The 16,058-nt window shown below is 38.9% G+C and overlaps 1 protein-coding gene across 5 annotated transcripts in view; it reads left to right on the forward strand.

Moving 5' to 3' along the window:
- Positions 1-15,936, forward strand: part of LOC123688658 (bromodomain adjacent to zinc finger domain protein 2B) — a 35,871-nt gene extending 19,935 nt beyond the window's left edge. For 2 of the 5 annotated variants that reach the window (XM_045627273.1, XM_045627274.1), the window contains exons 10-22: positions 6-124; positions 185-336; positions 467-665; positions 3,029-3,927; positions 3,987-4,167; positions 4,256-5,336; positions 7,125-7,375; positions 7,434-7,612; positions 9,600-9,873; positions 12,692-12,813; positions 13,474-13,743; positions 13,854-14,171; positions 14,940-15,936. In XM_045627273.1, the coding sequence (XP_045483229.1) occupies positions 6-124; positions 185-336; positions 467-665; positions 3,029-3,927; positions 3,987-4,167; positions 4,256-5,336; positions 7,125-7,375; positions 7,434-7,612; positions 9,600-9,873; positions 12,692-12,813; positions 13,474-13,743; positions 13,854-14,171; positions 14,940-15,096 (4,202 nt within the window). In that variant the 3' untranslated portion in view covers positions 15,097-15,936. Of the gene's footprint in view, positions 1-5; positions 125-184; positions 337-466; positions 666-891; positions 958-1,091; positions 1,137-1,460; positions 1,515-3,028; positions 3,928-3,986; positions 4,168-4,255; positions 5,337-7,124; positions 7,376-7,433; positions 7,613-9,599; positions 9,874-12,691; positions 12,814-13,473; positions 13,744-13,853; positions 14,172-14,939 lie in introns of all 5 variants that reach the window. The other 3 variants (XM_045627271.1, XM_045627272.1, XM_045627275.1) reach the window with 3 other exon arrangements.
- The last annotated feature ends 122 nt before the right edge of the window (positions 15,937-16,058 follow it).

Below are 16,058 nucleotides of genomic sequence, written 5' to 3' on the forward strand. Positions count from 1 at the left end.
TTAAGGCTGGAAACGTGAGACTGTAATCAGAGGACTGACCAAGACTGGTGGTCTGAAAGGTGACGTCACCTATTCAGCCCCAGATTGTTCTAATAAATTCAAACAGATGTCAGACGTAACACAGGTAAGCTATAACATCCAAACTAAATGATCGTATAAACGAAACGTTACTTTTTGTCCTCAGTATTTGGAAAGTCAGAATATCCCGGAATTGTCCAGGGACAACTTCACCTTTAGCTGTAGGGTCATCTTGGGTAACTACCTCCAACCAGTGCCTCCTGAGATGGCCATGGATGGTGAATTTGTCCAGCTGACCGAAGAAGACGTAACGAAAAGGTAAGAAAATCCAAGGTCTTGGTGTTCCACAAGGTCCTAAGTTAGGGCTTGGCTTATTCGATAAACCGATATGATGGCCAGGAGAAGTTGTATAGTTAGTTGTTCCTGAAGGATCTATCGATGTTTTCAGGTTAGAGGAATTAAAATCTGCCATGCGAACAAATTTATCGGTAGAGCAACGAATAGAATTGGCCAGGAAACAGCAGGCTGTTAGGGCTGCTGCAAGGTTAGATAGGGAACAGGCGAGGATAGCCAAGGAGATTGAGAGGTCAGAACGGCAGGAAGCTGCTAGGAGAGATAGGGAGATCAGATCGCAGCAGATGATGGAGGTAATTACAACTGTATTATTGCTGTGTCTTGCTTTAACTAATTCATCTGTTTAACAATATGTCTAAAATTCATCTTGTTAATGCAGTGTGTTATGTTAGGCTTGCAAAGTAATATGAAAAATTATTTTAAAATATAAAATAACATGTTCTATTAAATGTTAGACTTGATATAGCACATTGTTCGTTCATTTTCTGTAACGTGCTTTTGTTATGTTTTGCATGTCAGGCTAAGAGAAAACGACAAGAGGAGATGGAGAGACAAAAACAGGAAGAGCAGCAGAGGAAACAGCAGGCAAGTACTCAAAAGACATCCAATTTTCTCTTTTAATTGTTGAATGGGTTTAAGTGCTCATGAAGTATCGGGTGTGTCAGTATTTTAGGTTAGAAAATCTGACACCACCTTACAGTTGAAATGTCTTTTTCTAGGAAAGAGAATTGAAACGGCAGCAAGCGTCTATGATCAAAGAGCAGGTGAGAAAACGTGTTTTAGTAATTCTGAATTCGTTTTTTCTATCTTTCCCTTCAGTTTGATCGACAACGTTGTAGTTTGAATAGTGTTTTCTATTTCACCAGTTCTTCTCGATCATTTTTTTTTCAATTTTTGTTTTTAATTCTTAACGGTTAGCAGCAAAACTTTGTTTCTTATATCGTTGACTCAAACTTTTCGAATAAGCATATGAATGTCCTAGATTCAGTTTCCGATAAAGAACATATATCTACCACTTTATGTCGTTTATATTTTGGAGTGTGTTGTATAATTCAGTTATTACTTACCGTATTTATTTCTTCCTTTAGATGTACATTCAGGAGATCAGTAAACAGCAAGAAATGCTCTACACTGTTGAGTTGGTATGGCCACCATGCATATTTACGGTGCTAATGTCCTTGTGCTTGAGCATGTCGGCTGTTTTATGTTCGCTAATTACCTTTTTTGTTTTAATGTTGAAATTTAACAAATTCGAAAATTATTTTATTCTTTTTGAGCATGAAATGTTTCGATTGAAATTGGGTCTAACGAAATGCTGGTATATCTCACAACTGCTTAGGGATTTCGAAATTTGGTGGTTAAGTTCTGGTGATGGTACCTTCTTCAAACTATCTATATGATTATTTCATTTTTTTTTTTGCGGTGTATTCTCAAACCTACAGTCCTATGTCGAATAAATTCCCAAAAATTTTCAGACATCAGATCGGGCCTATTAGGGTTAGTAGCAATTTAAAAACATATTTTCGGAACAATCTTGTATACTGGGTGACCCAATGTACTTCTTGTTGCGCGTTAGTTTCATTTTGCTATAATATCTGTAATTTATAGCCAAGAATAATATTAAATGATTTCCTCGACTTTCTATTGGAGAATTCGAGGTCAAAATCAATTCTGACCGTCCATCCGGCCGCCGTATTCACGATAACTCCCAAACGAAAGAACTAGAGTCTTTTCAGGTTAATGGCAAAATCCGCTCAATAATTCCAGAGTTATGAATTATAGTTTTCTTAATAATTAAAAAAATACCCATCCGATCACAATGAAATTCGGAAATCGGTTGCAAAATAGTGAAAAGAATGTTTAGCAAAAATTTTGATAGGGTCGTATCATTATTGGAAAAAAAATTATAAAAATTCGACAAAATATCTCGAGAGATACAGGCTTATTTTTTTGTGAAATTTGTAATGATAATGTTTCCAAATTGAATAACCAATTTTTTTTGCATCATTACGTTACATGATATCAAAAGCTTCTGGGCGTTAATCTTATTATTGGAAACTTTTGTATCAATGGACGTTTTCAAAAAAACAACCTCTCTGGGTCACCTGTATATTAACTCTACTCTTTTTACTATTCTGTCAAACAAATTACCAAGAATTGATCAATCAAACACAAAATATATTTATCATTCATACAAAATCATCTATTGCATCCCTTCAAGATAGCAACCCTTAAAACGATGCATTTTTGCTAACAAACAATCTAATTACTCTAACTATTTTGCCAGAAAAACTGAATAACAGATTACGTTCAAACTCCGCGTAAGTATGTAGGACAGTTGTGCGACAAAAGGTTTACAATCCCTTTAAGAAAGCTTTTAAAATGATCAATTCCTGGTACTACATTGGCTGTATGTGTTGCCCGGTAAAAACTTTGACAAAACGTCTTTCGAAAGTGTTTTAACTACAACTACTCTTCTTTAACCAAATCCTGTCAAGACTTCGAAGGAAAATAAAATCCTAAGTCGCTTCTATCAAAAGCTCTCTCCTAACCATTAACCATAAGCTAATTTTAAAAAGTCATCTAATACCTCGCTTCTGCTTAAACCTACGGATATGTTCAAAATCCACCTTCTCACATAATTCTTTTAATCCAGGAGAGGGAACGAAGAAGACAGCACATGGCCCTGGTGAAATCCCTGGAAAGCCGCAGGAAACTGGAGGAACGCGAGAAGAAAAAGCAACAACTCCTTGCCGAAAAACAGGCCAACAAAGAGAAGAAGATGGAACAGAGAAGGCTGGAGATGGAGATCTTAAACGAGCTCAGGAAGCCCTGCGAAGACCTGGAGCTCGACCAGAAACCCATGCCCGAACTGGAGAGGATCCCCGGTCTGAAGCTACCGGGACAAGCTTTCGGAAACGTTCTTATGGTGTTCGAATTCTTGCACAACTTTGGAGAAACCCTGGGTTTCGACATGGATTCTCTACCTACGTTAGACTCCCTACAACAAGCCTTGATGCCCAATGAACACTCCTTCGAGGCAGAAGAGGAGTTGTTTTCCATAATGACACATCTGTTGGTGTGTGCCGTTGAAGATCCCGGGATTCCAAACCCTGCCAGGCATACCACGATCTTAGGGCAGAGTCTTAGACAAGCAGATATCACTCACGTGAATTTATCGGAAATCCTGAGGATATACCTTTACGCAAACGCTACAGGCGAGGTCAAGGCCTTGACCGGTGTACACTTCGAAAGAGAAAGAGAGAAAAGGATAGCCGACCACCATCAGAACGATGATGAGATGCAGGTGACTCAGCAGGGCAAAAACTCTCAGTACTACGAGCTGCTACACAATAACGAAACCTGGAAGCTCTCCAACATGCTGAAGGACAAACCCTTCATGGCTTTGTCCCCTACGAGGAAGTCTGAGATACTGGCTTACATTTGCAACGAGCTGTTGCAGAACAAGGCGGTTATACGTCAGATCGAGGCTTCCTTGGAGCAGGTGGTGCAGCTGAAGAAGGAGAAGTGGCTGCTGGATAACAAGATCAGGAAGTGAGTATTGTTAAGGTGGTTGTGGATGATTAGATGTGATTTTTGTTGGTTTGTTTTAGGTTGAAGATGTTGCACGGTAAGAAGGTCAGGTCCGAGGCCGTTGAAAAGGTGCAGAAGACTGGAGATATGGATATCTCAGAGTCTGCTGTGGACTCGCCGTCTTTACATAAAGAGGATCTTTTGGATGATGAGGAGAACGAGATGAGCGATAACGAGAGTTTGGCAACGCAGCCTGAAGAGGTAAGCTGATAGAATAGTGGGTACAATTTATTAACTTTTAGTGCTTCTCTTGTTTTTCGTTCTAACCGACGTCCAATTCTCTCCATAGGAAGAAGACGCCAAGCTGAGCGGCGAAGAACTAGGCAAGAAACTGGAGAAGCTCCTGAAGACCTCGGAGAGTCAACTCCAGGCCCTGAACATCTCCACCCAACAGCTGAGGGCGACCTGCTTCGGCCAGGACAGGTACTGGCGAAGATACTGGCACTTCCCCAAAGCCGGCGGCATCTACGTGGAAGCCATGGAGTCCGCCGACCCAGAACTCCTGCACCAGCTCACCGAAGAGGACAGCAAGACACAGGACATAATCGAGACCACGCCTTACGGCGATTTCCACTCAGACCAAGACGACAAAGAGACAAACTACGCGGAAGAAGGACAATACAACAGCATCTACAACTCCGCAAAAGAGGAGTACAATGAGGAGAACGAACACAGGAAGACGCCCAACAGATTGGACGGCCTGGAAAACGGCAGCAACACCTTGGACAGGGACGAGAACAACCTGCTGGAGCTGCAGAAGAGCGTGGACGACGTGGTGCAGAACCTGGAGAAGGAGCGCCACGCCAAAGAGCAAGAGATGAAGATGGAGGTCAAGACGGAAGAGGAACCGTTGAGGAACAGGAAGTTCAACCTGTTTGAGAAGCTCGGGCAGTGCATGGAAAGGGAGAACAAGACCGAGGAAGACCTTAGAGCTGATGTAAAAGCCGAGGTTAAGGAAGAGCTGAAGAACGAGATCTTGAATGAGTTGAAGAACGATATCAAGACGGAAAGTAAGGAGGAGGAGGAGCATAAGAGTGAGGCGGAGTCAAAGTGGTTCAGCGTGTTGAGCAGAGAGGGCACTTGTGAGGAGGTCCATCTGACCGCTGGGAATAAGTGGGATAACGGTGCGGTGACTAGGGACAATGTGACCGAACTGAAGATACCTGTGTTTCCCCATCCGAATTCGGGGGGTTCTTATTCGAACGTCGATAATTGTGATAACCTGCCGCCGTTGTTGATAACGGCGGAGGAGAGTGTGCAGTTGGAGTATATCAAGAAGCACGGCATGCCGAAGTCTTGCCCCAAGAAGAGCGTACCAGTGGAGAAGAGGTACGGGTGGTGGAAGGTGAGCAAGACAGAGGAGTTGAAAGGTGAGGGGTTGTTTTCTTTCTTTCTTAAGGTATTTCAAAAGATTTGAGACGATTCATTAATAAAGGGTGTTTTTTTTAGAGCTATAGAACTTTAAATTGCAATATAGCAACGATGGAGTATTCGATTGACATGAATTTTATTTATCCGCAAGATAATCTTCTGGCATTACATTTTAAATATGATTTCTGGCATATGACCGCCACGGCTGGCTCGGATGTAGTCCAATCTGGACGTCCAATTTTCGATGACTTTTTCCAACATTTGTGGCCGTATATTTGCAATAACACGGCGAATGTTGTCTTACAAATGGTCAAGGGTTTGTGGCTTATCCGCATAGACCAATGACTTTACATAGCCCCACAGAAAGTAGTTTAGCGGTGTTAAATCACAAGATCTTGGAGGCCAATTCACAGGTCCAAAACGTGAAATTAGGCCGTCACCAAACGTGTCTTTCAATAAATCGATTGTGGCACGAGCTGTGTGACATGTTGCGCCGTGTTGTTGGAACCACAGCTCCTGGACATCATGGTTGTTCAATTCAGGAATGAAAAAGTTAGTAATCATATCTCTATACCAATCACCATTGACTGTAACGTTCTGGCCATCATCGTTTTTTGAAGAAGTACGGACCAATGATTCCACCAGCCCATAAAGCGCACCAAACAGTCAGTATTTCTGAATGTAACGGTGTTTCGACATACACTTGAGGATTAGCTTCACTCCAAATGCGGCAGTTTTGTTTGTTGACGTAGCCATTCAACCAGAAGTGGGCTTCATCGCTAAACAAAATAAAATGGACGTAGTGCGCGATACATATTCCGCACAGAACCATTATTTTCGAAATAAAATTCCACTATTTGCAAGCGTTGTTCAGGCGTGAGTCTATTCATGAAGAATTGCCAAACCAAACTGAGAATAAATCACTTGACAGCTGTTAAATCGGTCGCCATCTTGAACAGTAATGCCAACTTAAAGTTATATACCTCGTAAAAAAACACCCTATATTTTCATTTTACAATGAGCTATTCGACAGTATAAAAAATTTCATCCTAATTTACACTTTGGAAAAAGATTTAATGTAAAAGCCTAAACACTCAAATAGTTTGCAGTAAACACAAGTGTTAGTATAGACCATATCTTCCACATGGCTCCAAAGATAAAAGACTGAAGGTGTTAAATCTCAAGAGCTTGGTGGCCGATTGTGATCACCACTTCGAGTAATAACATGGCCAGCAACTTTTATTGCAAAAATTGCAATTGTTTCGATGTTTGTGTGGCGCGTAGAGCCGTCTTGTTGAAAATAAACATCGTTCACATCAATATCTTCCAATTCCGGCCATAAAAAATTATGATTCGTAGCCTAATTCGCAAGACCTATCGCCAAACCTTGTTTTTTGTCGAGACTACAGGCTACAGCAGCAATATTCTCAGTTATTCTTGAGCAACGCACACAGTTTAGATTCTTCACATCACTAACTTGTCCCAAAAGCTCAAATTTTTCCGCCAGTTTCAAAATTGCTTGTCGAGAAGGTGCTTTACAACCACCCAAAAGTTCTTTAATTTCGCAAACTGCAACTTCAAAATTTTTGTAGTGAATTTTAACAATTTCAATACGATTTTGAAGCGTTTATTGCGCCATTTTTAGTAATGGCATAGTTTTTACTTGTCAAATGTCAAAAGATGACAGACTTTCAAAAGTGTCAGCTGCCCAAACCTCTAATTGGAAAACCCTATACATAAGACCCCAGAATATTCAAAATAACAATTGACCTTGGTCCAAATTTCAGAAATCTTGGACAACTTGCACGTCCGAGGCATCCGTGAGAGGGAGTTGAAGAGAAACTTCAACAGTATTATGCAGGCCATGTACCCCACGGAAAGGATCCACATCGAAGAGGGCAACAAAGAACTTACCGAGCTCTCAACCGAACACATGGACGACGTCATGTTCATGGAAGGCGGGGCTCCTTACCCCGACCAGAAGGACGCCTGGAACAAGGCCATAGCGGAAAGAGTGGACGCCTCCTTGTTGGAACAGGTAAGTCTGAAAACATCGTAAGTGAATCCCTCGAACTAATCGTTGAAAAAATCCATAGGTGGAAGCTCTGGAAGAAAAGGTGGCCAACGCCAGTATGCAGGTGAAGGGGTGGAAACCTCCCAGTAGGGAGGGGCCTCCCACTCTGCCTGAGGAAATGATGAACACTATAAGGGAGAGACTTGCGTCGTTGGAGCAGAACATCGAGAGGAGATATCTGAAGCCTCCTTTGGGTGTCAAGTGAGTTTTGCTTTGAAACCATAGAGTAATAAACATAGAGGGAGGTTAGATTACGTTGTCAGATTGTGATATATTTTCAAATCCACAATTTTACTATATCGTTATGAATGTATATTGTATTGAATGAAATACACTGCGCAAAAAAATTAACGCACATTATGGAAATCTCAAATTTATTCTACAACTGAAGGTGTTCTCAATGATAATTATTTTTATCAGAATTATGCATGCATATGTAACTTTCAACGTTTTTCTTCAATACAGATGTTTTTTCCCAGCAGGAAAAAAAAAAGATGAGGTTATCAGATTTTGAATGTATTGACTCCATTACGAAATCAGTTGTTTTCGATCAATTCTAGTGATCAATAGTTTTTCTTTCGTTTGATTTTCTACACTCGATCGCTATGCAACGCGAAACATGCAATTTGACCCAAGAGGAATGTGCCCAAGCGGTAGTTTTGCGAGAAGAAGGGTGGACATACACAAGAATTGCAGAAAGGTTTGGAGTTTCCCACACAAGTGTGTCCAGAATGTTGCAGCGATTCAGGGAGACAGGTATGAATGTCCGAAGACCAGGACAGGGTAGACCACGGGTAACAACTGCCATTCAAGAACGTTACTTGAGAGTTTCTTCGTTGAGACAACGGTTTGCAACCGCTCGCCTCCTTCAAAATCAGCTTGAGCAAACTCATGCCCATCGAAAAGCACATAAAAGATATGCTCAGTGCAATTTCCTGAATACTACTGGTTTCGGGGGAGGATCGATTATGGTATGGGGTGGAATATCTTTCACTGCTCGCACAGACCTAGTGGTCGTTGATAATGGAGCTATGAATGCTGATAGGTATATAAGGAACATTATTGAAGAGCATGTAGTGCCATTTGCCCCATACATTGGTGAAAATTTCATTTTTATGGGCGATAATGCCAGACCCCATCGTGCGCGCATCGTTCAGGAGTACCTTGAAGAGGTTGAAGTCTCTCGAATGGAATGGCCAGCAGAAAGTCCAGATCTCAATCCGATTGAGCAGGTTTGGGACAACCTCAATAGAAGGCTGAGAAGTTCAGAAAATCATCCAGCTACTCTCAATGACTTAAGAATCCAACTCAGAGAAATCTGGTAAGGATTAGATCAGAACATTTTAAGATCACTCATTTTGGGTATGAACCGTCGTTGCCGAGCTGTAATTAACGCAAGGGGTGGAAATACCAAGTATTAAATCACTTATCAGCATTCCAGTATTTTGAAAATTGTTTATTTCTCTTCTTTCACATAAGATTCGGTGGAATCCTGAATTTTTCTTCCATTTAATGTGTCTTGTTTCGTTCAAAACCTTCCCGAGAGAACATAAAAAATAAGTTAAGTCAATGTAGAGTTAACTTTCATTTAAATTGAGATTTTCAGAATCTGCGTTAATTTTTTTGCGCAGTGTATATTTATTTGAGTGATTCTCAATTAAATATGCAAATTTGAATATTTGGAACCCGATATTTTTCCTAATTGTCGCATTTATAATAAGCAGAATATTTATTATTTTCTGTATCTACCTGCTGAAATCCAAGGTGTGGCAACTATTGCTCTCCTAGTGTCATCCTTTGTTTCACGTCGTTTGGCGCGCTTGATGTTTGTTTTCTGAATTTCGGATATATTTAGATATTCATTTCAATATATTTTGGGTTTATATGAAACATTGATTCACTATGGGACATAAGAAATGAGTTCTTTGTGGAGAAACTCACCAATTTAGTGAAATATCGTATCACTGATATGTTTTCATTTCCGCGCGCTTCATGTCAAATTTGATAGTTCATGTTGGGGACAAAATTTGCTTACTGAAAATGGCATATTCTCCATCTATCTATGTTTATTACTCTTAGTTTGAAACAAACGTCAAAAAGCATAGTATGCTCTGACATCTGTCAGAAATCAACTTAAAAATAGGACTATAACCTGACTTAACCTAACTTTTTTTTTTCTTCAACGCAGCACTGGCGACCCAAACCTGGCAGCGATCGCCCAAGAAACGACTGGTACTTCTTCCACGTCATCTCAACCTCCCACTCCAGGCCCTGACGACATACCTAAGGGTTTGGCTACGTGGCGGGAGGCCTTGAACCGTAGCCAGACCTCAGCGCAGCTGGCGATGTGCCAGTACTCGCTGGAAGCGTCGATCGCCTGGGACAAAAGCATCATGAAAGCTGTGAGCGCTACTTGTGCTTTTAGTAGAGTGACAGCTCGCAAATATAACAGTAAACTAAGTGTGGGTTGCTTGTGTGCTTATTTTTCTTTTCAGGGCCGTCGCAGACCACAGACCGTACTCTTTGGGTTTTTTTTTTCTATAGGGCGTTCCAACGAAAATTTCATGCTGATCACATCTTCGGAACCATATAAAATTAAAAAATGTTCGTGAGTCATTGCACAAGTGCATCAAAATTACCGATAATTTTGCATGACAGCGTGTTGTCATAAAAACTGCATGAGTTTATTTTCATTTTTGGAGAAAGAGCCAGACACCGAAGGTAGAGGGCTCTTTCTCCAAAAATGAAAATAACCGAATGCAGTTTTTCAAAGAAAACTCGCTGGAATGCGAAATTATCCGGTCATTTTGATGCACGAGTGTAATTTGGGGGAATATTTTCCGAATAAACTGTTACATCACTTGTCAAACTGATGTAGAATGGAATTGCCATAGATTCGAACTGTGTAAGATGCATAGAAACTATGCATCTATGAACAGAACAATTATCGCAGTGCTATTTCGCTTCCTACAATGCAATTATTGCTGTAATTTTCGATAATTGCATTCCATTTACATAAAATTTTTGACAGGAGGGAAATATTCTCCATAATTTCGGATTCAATTGAGTTGAAATTCTCCAATAAGAGGTTTCATTTTGAATAGCCCGCTATCTGGACAGCTGTCACTTTCGAAGCTGTCTTCTTTTGACATTTGACAAGTAATTACTACGCCATTACTAAAAATGGATCGATACACGCTTTATCAACGAATTGAAATTGACTTCAAATATGATTCAAGACTTGAAGATGAAATTTGTGAAGTTATCGAGTTGCAAATTTGCGAATTAGTTATGTAAAATCTCGAAAAGGACCAACCAATTCGTTGTTCAACGTTTCGTTTGAGACAAATCTGAAATCTTATCTAGATGAGGTGTACCAACCTTCAAAATCATACTCCTTAATATTCATAACACCCATATTTAGTGAAGAATTGTATCATCTTCAGATGGTATTTATTAAAATTATGGAAGAACCCTTGTTTGTCTGTGGTCTGCGGTCGCTCTTAATTTTAAGTTCGATTCTAATTAATTTTTAACAATTTTCAACTTGGCAGGCGTTTAGTCGCATGATGAGCACTAATGGGCGTTATATTTTAACAGTATATTCTTCTGACGGGTGCAGCAGTTAGTTGTTAGTACATACGGTGTTTTACATTAGGCTATTTGAAAAGCCCCCGGTCTGATGCACAGTTGAAGCAAAATCTTGGCTTGATGAAGAGTTTCCGTGGTCTGCACCAGGAAAATCAACCAACATTGATTGGTATGCTAAGTTTAAACGTGGTGAAATGAGCACCGAAGACGGCGAACGCAGTGGACGCCCAAAAGAGGCTGTCACCGACGAAAAAATAAAAAAAGTTCACGAAATGATTTTAAATGACCGTAAAGTGAAGTTGATCGAGATAGCAGAGATTGTGAAGATATCATCTGAACGTGTACATCATATCATTCACGAATGTTTGTACGTGAGAAAGCTGTGTGCAAAATGGGTGCCTCGCGAGCTCACAATCGATTCTGAGCAGTGTTTGAAGCTGTTTAAGTGCGATAAACCTGAATTTTTGCGTCGATATGTGGCAAAGGATGAAACAAGGCTCCATCATATCACTCCGGAGTCAAATCGACAGTCAGCTGAGTGGACTGCAAACATGAACCGAAACCAAAGCGAGGAAAAACACAACAGTCATCTGGTATGGTTATGGCATCAGTATTCTGGGATGCGCAAGGTATAATATGCATTGATTACCTCCAAAAGGGCCAGACCATCAACAGCGATTATTAAATAGCGTTATTGGATCGTTTGAAGGATGAAATCCTTTAACGACCCCATTTGAAAAAAAAAAGGTGCTGTTTCATCAAGACAATACGCCGTGTCACAAATAAATGGAAACAATGGCAAAATTGCATGAATTGGGCTTCGAATTGCTTCTGCGTCCACTGTATTCACCAGATCTGGCCCCCAGCGACTTTTTCCCGTTCTCAAACCTCAAAAGAATGCTCGCTGGAAATAAATTTAGCGCCATTGAAGAATTAATCGCCGAAATTGAGGCCTGTTCTGAAGTGAAAGACAACCGTACTACAAAAATGGTATCGAAAAGTTGGATGATTGCTATAATCGCTGTATCGCCCTCGAAGGCAACTCTTGAATAATAAAATCGAATTTTGCCAAAAAAAAAAATGTGTTTTACTATGGTAGACCGGAGACTTTTCAATTGGCCTGTTATTGAAAAGGAACAGAGCCATTATATAGTGAAGTGAACTTTCTAAACCATATTTCAACCAAAAAAACCTGTACGATGTATTACTCAGTATGTGCTACTCCAAAAGTATTTTACTCATTTAAAAGATATGCTGTTAAAATATTCAGACTAATCTGATAACGTTCTTGGATAATCCTTATTAAATTCTTTTTGCTGAAATAATTTACTTTTCATTTGATACAACTAATTTTAGATCACTTGCCGATCACCAAAGACTTTAATAAGGGATTGTTATCATTGAACTATTATGGCACTAATTTGTGGAATGCTTTGCACAAACCCTTTGTTGCCTATATTCTTCAACTAAATCGAATATTACAAAAATATAACATTAACTAAATTTCATTTCTTTCCATTAATTCATTTAATTTATTTCATTTGCTATATGTGTATTTGTTTCAGATATGCCATTTATCAGATCATTATCACTCATTTGTTGAATTTCACCTGATTGTCTCAATTTTATACATCGTCACACTCATAGATTGAATTTAAAATAACGTATATCATATTTGTTATATTGCAGAACTGCCAATTCTGTCATAGCGGAGACAATGAGGACAAACTTTTGCTGTGCGACGGTTGTGATAGAGGTTATCACACTTATTGTTTCAAACCTATGATGGAGAACATTCCCGAAGGAGACTGGTAAGAATAAAGAATATTTGACGATAGTTTTAACCTCTCCAGTATTTCAAATGATGTACCTATTCAATCCTTTCAGCAGAAAGATTGTAATAGGGTATCAACTTACCCAAGTTGGCCTCACTAAACAATGAAATATTTGTTTAAATCATGTTTCTAGAGATTTCCGGTTTTGGAATCTCCAAATACTAGTTTGACTTTTTTTAGAAGTTTGATCTCAGATTTTATCCAGATCAACAGTCTCATTGCGTTTAGTTCATATCAACTATCTCATTACCTTTGTCCAGATCAATAATCCCATTATGTTCTGTCCAGATCAACAATATCATTAGGTTTTGCCCAGATCAACAGACTAACCAATTATTGTCCTAATCAACAATCCCAATACCTTTGTCCAGATCAATAATCCCATTATGTTCTGTCCAGATCAACAATATCATTAGGGAATCAACAGTCCACTTATTGTCCAGATTCAAGAGTCTCATACTTTTTGTCCAGATCAACAATTTCAATGTCTATTCACCAATTTAATAGTATCATACTTTTTGTCCAAATCAACATTATTTCAATAGTATGTCTACTAACCTTACCTACACAAAGTAGAATTTTTTTTCAAATCTTGTTTCCTAGAGATTTCTTTTTAAACTTTCAATATCTTTTCAGGTATTGTCATGAGTGTATGAACAAAGCTACGGGAGAAAGGAACTGCATCGTTTGTGGCAAAAAACAAGCAATAAGCGGAACGAAACTTGTCCTTTGTGATCTCTGTCCACGTGCATACCATTTAGACTGTCTGCAGCCACCTATAACGAAAATACCACGTGGGAAGTGGTACTGTCTGAATTGTATCTCGCGGAAACCCCAGAAAAAAGTCAAAAAGAACAACAATAAAACTCCGAAAGAGAATGAAACTTCCGAGCATCCTCCACCAAGGTAAGCCAGAATGGTTTCAGTTGCGGTAATAAATTTTAGAGATTGTTTACGGATAAAAATCAGACCAGGTTGAATTTTTTATAGTTTAAGTTATAATTTTTATTTTTCAGCCCAGCACCATCACACAGCTCTGTAGCGACAAATGAAGACCAGTCCACAACGACAAACTGTAATCAGAGCGACATCTCAAATTCTAGCCTCTGCAACACTATGTCCCCTTCTTCTCAGACTCCAAAAAAAGAAAGAGTTTCCAAGAAACTCATAAAGGAATTAGTGCCATGCAAGGCCATTCTGGAAGATTTGGAGTGCCACGATGACGCTTGGCCATTCTTGTTGCCTGTCAATACGAAGCAGTTTCCCACCTATAGGAAAATTATAAAAACACCTATGGATTTGTCCACTATTAAGAAGAGATTACAAGATATGCAGTAAGTAGGGTTGAGATCAGTTATCTTCAAATGTCAAACATATTAATCGATAAATCACTATTCAGAATAATGTTTCAACCGAATGAATTGCCATAATTTTCAAAGGAATTCAGTCTCATTATGTTTTGTCCAGATCAAAAGTCTTATTAGTTTTTCTTCAGATCAACAGTCTAATTATTTTTTGTCCAGATCAACAGTCTCATTGCTTTTTGTCCAGATCAACAGTTTCATTAGGTTTTCTACAGATCAACAGTCTTATTATTTTTCGTCCTGATTAACAGTCTCTTTATTTTTTGTCCAGATCAACAGTCTCAATGCTTTTTGTCCAGATCAACAGTCTCGATGCTTTTTGTCCAGCTCAACAGTGTTCATTATGTTTTGTCCATATCAAAAGTCTCATTAGTTTTCTCCAGAGCAACAGTCTCATTATTTTTTGTCCAGATCAACAGTCTCATTGCTTTTTGTCCAGATCAACAGTCTCATTGCTTTTCGTCCAGATCAACAGTCTCATTGCTTTTTGTCCAGATCAACAGTCTCAATGCTTTTTGTCCAGATCAACAGTCTCGATGCTTTTTGTCCAGCTCAACAATGTTCATTATTTTTCTCCAGATCAACCGTCTCATTACTTATTGTCCAGATCAACAGCCTTATTTTTTGTCCAGATCAATAGTATCATTACTTGTTGTCCAGATCAACAGTCTCATTGTATTTTGTCCTGAATATTATTACTCGAATAAATTCAGTCATTTTGATCCGATTTCTTTGCAGCTATAAAAGCAGGGAGGAGTTCACTGCCGACGTCAGGCAGATATTCAACAACTGCGAAATTTTCAACGAAGACGACAGTCCGGTGGGCAAGGCAGGTCACATGATGAGGCAGTTCTTCGAGGCTCGGTGGAACGAAATGTGCCTGAACCACAGTTGAGGTTATACAGACATCAAACGCTGTTAGTGATAGATCGATTTGACAACGATTCCCTTTCGTTAGATAAATAAAGGGTGTTCGTGAAATGTGACTAAGAAAACTCGAATATTTTGATTCAAAATTCGTCGCAGACTCGAGAAGATATGGATGTTATTTGACAAATTAAAAATCGTTTGACTAATAAAAGGAAGTATTTTTTTTGAGATTTTTTGGTTGTGTTAATATATGCATGGACAATGGTTTCGGTTTCAGGATTTCGATATGTAATAGAAATTTTCTAGTGAGTGATACAATGAAAAATGACATTTACGATGTTGTATACTACCTTAGAGCTTTTTACTGTTGTCCATACTGTAATTCTTCGTGTACAGTTCAGTAATAGTTTATAAGCGCCCTTTTCGAAATAATTCACTTTTCAATACATCAGAAATGATTTTGTATTTTTGATAGTGTTCTATATTTTTATATATAATTTATTTAGAATGCGTCTTTTATTTGACCTTGTTCAATTTCCAAAGATGTGTTGGATGAAGTGATCTGATTTTTGTGTAGTTCCATTCCGTTGCGTTTTTATTAGTTAACGATGAATAAGAACTGAGATATTAGTTTAAATTCGTGTTGGGGTAATGTAAAAAGTGTAAAAAGGTACATTCGAATCGCTCAACATCAACAGTACAGAAGATATTGTATTTAAAAGTATTGTAAAATCTAAATATTTCAGAGGTTGTACTAAATTATTAATGTGTTTTAGTAGGCTAGTTCTGGCAATTATTTGCATTTCTAGAACTAGGTGTATTTCAGTGTAAGATATTATTTAATTATATCTACTTTTTAAACTTACTTATTTATTTCCTTTCCTAGATTTCGGCTGCTTCACTACCAAACTGAACATACAGGTTATGGTCCGTATATCGCCGGGAATTTCAGAGCGGTTACTAGTGGTTTTCAATGTCTGAGGTAAC

Source organism: Harmonia axyridis, chromosome 1 (genome assembly GCF_914767665.1).
Source record: "Harmonia axyridis chromosome 1, icHarAxyr1.1, whole genome shotgun sequence".
Taxonomy (NCBI): domain Eukaryota; kingdom Metazoa; phylum Arthropoda; class Insecta; order Coleoptera; family Coccinellidae; genus Harmonia; species Harmonia axyridis.